The sequence below is a fragment of the Hippichthys cyanospilos genome, chromosome 11 (assembly GCF_059441005.1).
Source record: "Hippichthys cyanospilos isolate Australia breed blue-spotted pipefish chromosome 11, RoL_Hcya_1.0, whole genome shotgun sequence".
Taxonomy (NCBI): domain Eukaryota; kingdom Metazoa; phylum Chordata; class Actinopteri; order Syngnathiformes; family Syngnathidae; genus Hippichthys; species Hippichthys cyanospilos.
Genome location: NC_142379.1, coordinates 13,828,421 through 13,836,813, shown reverse-complemented (window position 1 = coordinate 13,836,813; position 8,393 = coordinate 13,828,421). Strand labels below are relative to the sequence as shown.

Below are 8,393 nucleotides of genomic sequence, written 5' to 3'. Positions count from 1 at the left end.
TCTAATTCAGCAACAGTGCAGAAATTAGTTTCCAGTTTCAACCTATTGGCCCCCAAGCATAAGGGTAAACAAAGTCTAATTTACTACCCAAACCTGGGATGGGCAAGTCAAATGATTGGGAGGGAGCAGGCACAATTTTTCATCAGTGTTACTCAGGACAGAAAAGACACACTTCGTGATCAAACCTATGACAAACATGCTATTGTAAATATGAACAAAATACATGCATGCATGCATGCGTATTTTTTTTAAATGAGCCATTGCACATCAAAAAAATATACAACATACAATATACCATATTTTTCAGTTCTTATAATACATTTCTTAACCCAATCCCAAGGGATATTTTGTTGTCTTGTCCGAGTCATAACATTGAACCCCAGGAACTTATACATCTATTTTTAAGCGTTAGGATAAAACAGGTTCTGAAAATGCTTGGCATTGAACGAGAGAATGCTTCAAAAATAACCATACAATTTTTACATTTTCCAGTGCAAAGGACCCATGGAAAAATATTCATTCAAGGATGGCATATGCTTGAAAGCAAACCAGAATTCAGCACAAAACTCATTTTGTGCATATATATATATATATATATATATATATATATATATATATATATATATATATATATATATATATATATATATATATATATATATATATATATATATATATATATATATATATATATATATATATATATATATATATATATATATATATATATATATATATATATATATATATATATATATATATATATATATATATATATATATATATATATATATAAATGCACAAAATGAGTTTTGTGCTGAATTCTGGTTTGCTTTCAAGCAATACAAAAGGACCAAGAGCAAGCGCGATGACTCCATCTGGCCAGATGGCTGCCATCTCGTGGTGAACATTACATCAGTGAACTCCCTTAACACTGTTACTAAAATATATGTTTTTTAATTTTCATTATTATTTGGTGTGGTTGTAACACCCCCCCCCCCCCCCCCCCCCCACACACACACACACACACACACAATTTAAAAACTCCTGACAAATCCCCAATATACATTTTTCACGTAAGCTCCACACGTCCTTTAATAAATAAATTAAAATTACTATTGAAAAAAAAGGGGGGTGGGGGGTCGCCTGGTGTGTATTACCGGTATAAACAGGCACCACAAATGAAAAACGCGCTTGTTGTCCTAAGACACGCAAACAAAGAGTGCACGTACTTTGAACGTCACTCAATGTGCATACTATTACATGTATGCAAGAGTTAAATTATTGTGGTTGTTGTGTACAAAACTAGACAGACGAAGCCAGTGAACACTAACTAACGTCACAAACGCCGACAGAGGTAGTCTACTTTGCGTCCATAGATGTCCACAGTTGAACAAATACTATGATTGTGACTCGTTATGACGCTCCTAATATCAGCAATGATAAATATATTTGTCCACAGTTTAATGATAGCAGTTCAGCCGTCTTGAATGCTGAGGGATCTCCTCTACTGACATGCCTTTTATGGTTTTCTCGACAGAGAACATTTCAATTTAAACACACTGTATGACGTCACCGGTCAGTAAATTAAAAGTTCCAGAAAGTTGGACTGGTTAGCCGTCAGAAGAGCAGCTGACGGTGGAAAGCAAACGGAAAATGTCTTCATGGACAAGCTCGGAGTCTTCAGCCTCATCTGTTTCTTCGAGTAAGCGCACATATTTGACTAGGGTAGGACAAGACACAGTTACGAGACAAGACACAGTTACGAGACAAGATGCCACAAGAGATTGAGTCCACGAGAACGAGACGGAGGCGAAAGTTCCGCAAAATCTGTATTGCAATATAATGCCTAATATAATATTTACCGTTTTCAAAATTATTTATTTATATTGAGCAGATCAGAAAATGAGCGATCTAGCTCTAAAGTGCAAATCAACACATAAACAAAAGAATCACTTTTGCTACAAACTACAAATTTCAAATTTCTGCAATAACAGCTGCCACTGATATGTTCCCTCTCACCGAACACTTTAACAAATGCATAGCGCTCGTGTTATTTGCGGTGTATGGCGTAATATATTTTACAGTGATTACAAACTGTCTTTTTGTCTGCTATATATATTTTTTTACTATGCTTTTAAAAGTGCTATGCTTTTAAAAACGTACTGTATTACTACGGCAGCTATTGAGTAATTTGGTGTTATATGAACCCTTTTTGTTGTTGTTATACTGGAATTTAAACTGTGATGGGAAAAATTGACCCCAGGGAAAATTGGCCCCGGCAACAGCTGTGTAATGAAACGTTAAAAAAAAGCCAACATAAATAAGTCTTTTTGTTGCACCCTGCATTGATAATTAATTTCATATTTTTATTGACTATGACCAGTATGCATATAGAATAAATACACTTTCCCCAATTTGCATGTATTTCCTGGTTAATAGTGGGCACATGGACACTATCCAGTGCTGTATCCAGGGTTGCTCCTGGCCAAATTGAGGCCCCAAGCAAATGATTTTTTATGCATTTATTTCCCTCAGCTTTTGAACATTGTCATTGTTCTAATATGTCTTCCACTTTTACTTGACTACTGACAGTAGTGTCATCTCTGTACTTTGCAGTGAAAGTGACACGACCTGAAGTCAAGATAGGCAAGGTTTTGTACAGCAAATCGAATGCTTATTCTGTCCTGGATTTCATTGGTGAAGGCTGCTATGGGAAAGTGGCAGTGTGCAAGAATCTGGAGACGTCAGAACTGGTGGCTATTAAGATCTTAAAGAATGATCCTGCTATCAGACAGGACACGGAGAAGGAGCTGTCCATGCTGAAGATGGTCAGCGATATGGATGCAGAGAGCACCAACGTGGTCAAGTTCTTTGAACAGTTTGAGCATGAGGGAAACATTTGTCTGGTGTTCGAAGTATTGGACTGTGACCTCATCTATCTCCTGGAAGATCGAAAACGTCAGCCGCTATCCCTGGATGAAATTCGGGTCATTGCCCAACAACTACTGGTGGCCTTGGTCACCCTGAGGCGTTTGGGTATATTGCATACTGACATCAAACCCGACAACATTATGATCGTTAATAGGAAAGAACATCCTTTGAGGGTGAAACTGATTGACTTTGGCAATGCGATTTTAGCGTCCAAAATCAAGCTCGGCTTGGAGATTCAACCAGTGGGATACCGAGCTCCAGAAATAACCCTCGGCCTCCCCTACAACGAGAACATTGACGTCTGGAGTGTTGGCTGCATCATGGCCTTCCTTTTCCTGCCTGGAAACCTGTTTGCCGTCAACTGTGAATATCAAATGATGAAGCATATCATCTGCGTTCTGGGCCAACCAGATGACCACCTACTTCATGCCGGAAAATACACTGAGAACTATTTCACTGAAGTCGAGGAGGTTGGGCTTTCTCATTTCAGGCTCATGACACCAGAGGAATTTGAAGCGGTCAACAACGAGAAACCCAAAAATCTGGATCCCTGCCGAGAGCTTCCCAAACCCCTGGAAGAGATGATCCAGTTAGACCCTGAAGTAGAGGGAACAGAGGGTGAGCTGGAGAACAGGAAGGCCTTTTTGGACCTGCTTAAACAGATGTTGCATCTTGATGGGCATCAGAGAATCTCTGCCTCACAAGCTTTGCAGCATCCTTTCATTACAATGGCCCAACAGGCCAATGTTGACAGCTCCACCCCTTTGACAAGCAAAGAAGTGTCGCTTGAACAGCTGCAAATCCCTTCTTCAAACACAATAGCTGACTTTGAGGCCAACAAAACCATTTTGAGAAGTCTACGCAAATTCTTACGCAGAATGATCTCTGCATTCTATCGCTTGGCAACACTAGTGCACTGATTCCAGATTTCCGATTAATACATGTTTTCATTAATGATTACTTGAAAGAGTATTGTTAGGATTGAACATATTTAGATGTTTGATTCACAAATTCATCTTCACGAATGCCATCAAAGTGTATTCTTTTGAAAAGATAATGCCACAGGGTGTTGACCTGAAAACCTCATAGCGTGGAAAAAAAAGTACAGCACTATGCTTTTTTTTGGATGAGAAAATAAAAGCATAACATTGCTTCATGGCTCCTCTAGATGGCAATGTTGACCTAAGGAAAGTGGTTTAATAAATAGCAAGTCTGTGTGCTTGCTTGGAACTAGGAAAAAAAAGCGTCATCTGGAGTAGAAAAATTAAAATCTAATTTTTCCATCACACTATTTAGCTTACAAGTTTGTTCGAAAAAATTTGCATGTATTTGCAAATGTGTTTAAACGTGCTTGAAAATATGTTTGAACGAACTTGCATCTCCGTTTATGAATTTGGTAGTCAAATATGTTTACTACGCACTGGCAGTTCCACGCTTCTGCGGCAAAAAAAAAAAAAAAAAAAAAAGGTTTGAGTGCGCAACAAGGATTTTCCTCAAATGTAGATGATGTTTTGCCTTTGAACTCAGTGGGCAAACACTAAAATAAATACTTGGAATGCTCTTCTTTATTCATTGTCTGCCGTAAGTCAATGCACAGCCTCAATGCTGTGAAAGGGATTGCTGAATCTTTATTTTCAGTTTCTTTACAATTTGTATGTATCTTTGGCAAAATCAAAAATAAATACATCATTCAATCAAATGTTGCAGCTATTATGGAAAAGCTCTCCCACTGGTTGATTTGAGAACTGCTGCAGGAACTCTCCAAGTTCATCCAAGGAGAGTTTCTCCACCCAGTTGTCCTCTGTATTCCTGGCTGCAGCTGCGCCCCCCTCAATGGGCCTGTCATTGTTGTCCACACAGCAGTATGCGTTCCACAGGTAGTCTGGGATGTTGACTCGCCTCACATTGTTCTTGACAATCCAATTTCCTGCAGAAGGTATTGCACCCACCAAAACGTAGGCCTTGGAACACTTTTCGCGGAAAAGATCATTAAGCTGAGACTCGTGGATTCTCCATGCGTTCTGGTTCAGTTTGGGGTTCTGAGGAACCACGTTTGTGAGGGTGAAAGTGGCATTGCGGCTTGGAACTGTCAGGAGTGGAGAGGGATTCAAAAGTTGGAGCAACACAGGCTAAAAAGAATCACTTAATCCTCCAAGATATTTAAATGAGGACTGCATTGCTTCTAGGAGTCAATATAATTCTAAATGATTATTTGACTTTATCCTGAGACCCAGCCTATTCATTTGTGTCTACTGTTGTGTCCATTTTATCACAAAAAGTGTCAGCAAGATAGTAAAGTTAATTGCATCGTATCCAAACATGACAAAGGCCAGAATGTCCTCTACTGAGCACACTACTAGAGCAGCTTGAATGAGTCTAAGGGTATAGACCAAAATCAAATGTTGACTAAAGTTGACACAAATGAATATGCTGGGCCTGCATCTCTGAAAGTCAAACGTGTACCCTGTAACTTCCCAGCTGCAGTTGGCTCGCTAAGCTAAGAAAATAAGTTGTTCTAAGAAAATAAACGTGTCTGCTCATTAAGAAAAAAAAAAGTGTGGTTACCTGCATGGTGTCCATTAGGGTTGAGGTGACCTCTGTCAAACCCTGAGTGTGTGTAGTCCTCATTGAGAGCCTGTTTCTCCCCCAGGTAGATCCCAGGATGATCTTTGCCCAGCCAGTAACCATCCTTCATCTCTGCTTGCCATGATTGATTTACAAGCTAGAAAAACATCAGAAACAGTCTCTAGTAACACAATTGCGCTGCATTTTTATTCCAAGGGAATCACTATAATCGGCCTAGGTATACACCTCATGGACCACATGTGTAACCCCCAGGCCCATTCTTGGAATACAGTATTTGAAACAATGTGATTTTCTAGAACTTCTAGTAATTGACCACTTAAAATGTAAACACAGTTCAATAGAAAGCCGCGCATGTTAATTTTCTTAGCTGTTTCCTACCATGTCAAATCATTCTTTATATTTATTGTGAGAAATTATTAATATGGTCAACGTCTTCACATACATGTTTACCAATTACTGATCACAAGATAAAACTACATGTAATTTAAAGGGCAAGCAAGGTACGCCCATTTTGCTAATTTCTGTCAACTAAGGTACGTCCATTTTGCTAATTTCTGTCAACTGAAATTGGCATCACAGTTGCTCAGGGCTACTGACCAATCACGACTCAGCTTGCAAATGTTACATGAACAAACTCAGAAAAAGTTTAGCCATGATTGGCCGTTACCTTAGCTCTTAGCAACTGATCACTTTCAGTCGATAGCAACTAACAATATGGCTGCTCCCAAATAGATAAAAGCAGGTGGATTTTGCTGTTCAGAATATCGACTTTAGACTAATGGAGACTCATAGAACATATTGTAAATATTTTTGGGTGGATGACGTCCCCTTAAAGCAAATTTATGATTTGAAAAATTTACTATCCATCAAACTGCTTACCCTTAGAAATTAATTACCACCCAAGAAGCAGCTCTCAGTTTCAACCAGCACCTTTACCAAATGTTGATACATTTTTATATTTATACTACTGCATATGTTATAAAATACTTCATATACAATGACTGTACCAACCTGAGGCTCTACAAACCACCTTCTCTCCCGTCCACCGCCATAGCTGGGCTGGAACACGTATGCAGAGTAAACTGCGATACGATGGTTTGTGTCATACAATGTGGCAAAGTGGTACCTGGAAAAAAATCTGATTGTCATGAAAACATTTTTTCAAACCACATACAGCACTAGTGAAATCTGTTTGTATACGTGCTAAAGATTTTGAAAAGGTGTGTCCAAAAATTATTGAACTAATTTAAGCTACCAGTTGCTACCACTTGCTAAAGATTTTGAAAAGGTGTGTCCAAAAAATATTGAACTAATTTAAGCTACCAGTCACAAAGTAAAAATATTAGTTCAGACAATCATATTTTTTTTGCTGCCCTTCTCATCGAAAATCTTTAACCTTCCATTTTAGACTTGATCATCTATTTCAAAATATTGATCCACATATAGTTTGTCAAATGAAAGTTACATTTCCACTTTTTACCGGTTGGCAAATCTCTGACAGAGATGAGCGGTACCAGGTGCTGATGACCCCCATTTTGGCACTTTGCTTTTGTAGAAATACGTCAAGCATTCAGGCACATCCTGGGACAAAACAGGAATGTATAAAACGAAAGAGCTCAACCACGTTTTCAGTATTTAATTAAATGCTTCATTTTCCAGAATGTGATGCAGCACACATACCTCAAATTGTTCCACAAGGTCTGTGTGAACAAAAAGGAAGAGTGACAGAAGAGTGCACAGAGTTGCCAAGGTATTCATTCTGGGTTTCTCAAAATTGAAGAGTAAAACATGAGAACTGTAAACTTATTATTTATCCGTATGGATAGCCATTTTTTTATGGTGTATATGTCCACTCACCACGCCTCGGACTTGTCAGCTGCCGCAGTGTGCACCGAGAAGGGGAGAGGGACTTTCATTTATAAGTATGGCTTCATGTCACCTTTCACCTTCTTTGCCCACTTTTTTTTTTATCTCAACTTCTGCCAACGTGTGGGGGTATTGTGTGTGTATGTGTGTTCTCATCTCAATCAAGTGTTATGAGTTTAATTTGTGTTCTTCAGAAAAGTATTTATTTATGTATTTATCTGCAGTTATAATAGGATTACTAGAAGAACATGGCATGAAAATATTTCTTTATTATTATTTTGATGAGTTGAATTGTATTATTTATTTTCAACTACATTGAGAGCTTCAATAAAAACCTTTTCGGACTAATTGATCATTCATTAGAAGCAGATTTGACACTCTTTAGGTCATGTTGTGCTGAATCAAATGTGTCAGGGTGGAATAAAACATAAGTTTGTTTGGCAGGTTTGCTTACAAATTCGCACATGGCAGCTCTGTGTTATCGCTTTCTTCATGTGTTGTTTTTCCCACACCACAGCACAGGTGGTGTGCTAGCAGCACTCAAAACCCATGCCCTTGCTTGCATCTATTTTGTCACATTATCCAATTAAATCAAATTAGCAAAACTATTGCATGGATATCTAGAATCATGGGTGGGTTTTGGTAAAACATAACAAATGTGACCCACATATGTGGAAAAAAATTGTAGTTACCGCCCATGAATTGATGAAAAATCCACAGTGGTCACAGGAATAACGTGACTATGACAAAAGCAATAATATGTTAAAAACCTGTGTGAAAATTAATTAATAAAACTCACATTGTTTTTAAACCATGGTTTAAATTGTTTTTCATTATTGCCATTACTTCTGCCATGAAGGTATTTAGCCTTTCATATGTGTTGGATATGAGTTGCTTTCAAAAGAATACCCGTGACCCACCAATGGAAGAGGAGTGTGGGGAGTTACTTTTGCAGGGAAGAGTTTCGAGTTTTTGTGATCGATGCTAAAAAAGATTGTGGTGAATTT

General features: G+C 38.2%; 2 protein-coding genes across 5 annotated transcripts; one reads left to right on the top strand and one right to left on the bottom strand.

Moving 5' to 3' along the window:
- The first annotated feature begins 1,304 nt into the window (after nt 1–1,304).
- Nucleotides 1,305–4,379, top strand: LOC148416060 (homeodomain-interacting protein kinase 1-like). Of its 2 annotated transcripts, none has more exons than XM_088426808.1 (2): nt 1,305–1,357; nt 2,620–4,379. In XM_088426808.1, exon 2 carries the CDS (start codon nt 2,820–2,822, stop codon nt 3,852–3,854), a length of 1,035 nt encoding a protein of 344 aa, XP_088282934.1. In that variant the 5' UTR covers nt 1,305–1,357; nt 2,620–2,819; the 3' UTR covers nt 3,855–4,379. The 2 variants fall into 2 exon arrangements, with proteins under 2 accessions (XP_088282934.1, XP_088282933.1); XM_088426807.1 differs by lacking the exon at nt 1,305–1,357 and adding an exon at nt 1,619–1,705.
- Nucleotides 4,380–4,481: 102 nt separating this feature from the next.
- LOC148416059 (endonuclease domain-containing 1 protein) lies at nt 4,482–7,451 on the bottom strand. 3 transcript variants are annotated; one of them, XM_088426814.1, is made up of 6 exons: nt 7,378–7,451; nt 7,201–7,279; nt 7,001–7,101; nt 6,532–6,646; nt 5,500–5,656; nt 4,482–5,020 (listed from the first exon to the last, which is right to left on the bottom strand). In XM_088426814.1, exons 2-6 carry the CDS (start codon nt 7,276–7,278, stop codon nt 4,629–4,631), a joined length of 843 nt encoding a protein of 280 aa, XP_088282940.1. In that variant the 5' UTR covers nt 7,279; nt 7,378–7,451; the 3' UTR covers nt 4,482–4,628. The 3 variants fall into 3 exon arrangements, with proteins under 3 accessions (XP_088282940.1, XP_088282938.1, XP_088282939.1); XM_088426812.1 differs by having other exon boundaries at nt 7,201–7,287; nt 7,378–7,450; XM_088426813.1 differs by lacking the exon at nt 7,378–7,451 and having other exon boundaries at nt 7,201–7,370.
- Between the last annotated feature and the right edge of the window lie 942 nt (nt 7,452–8,393).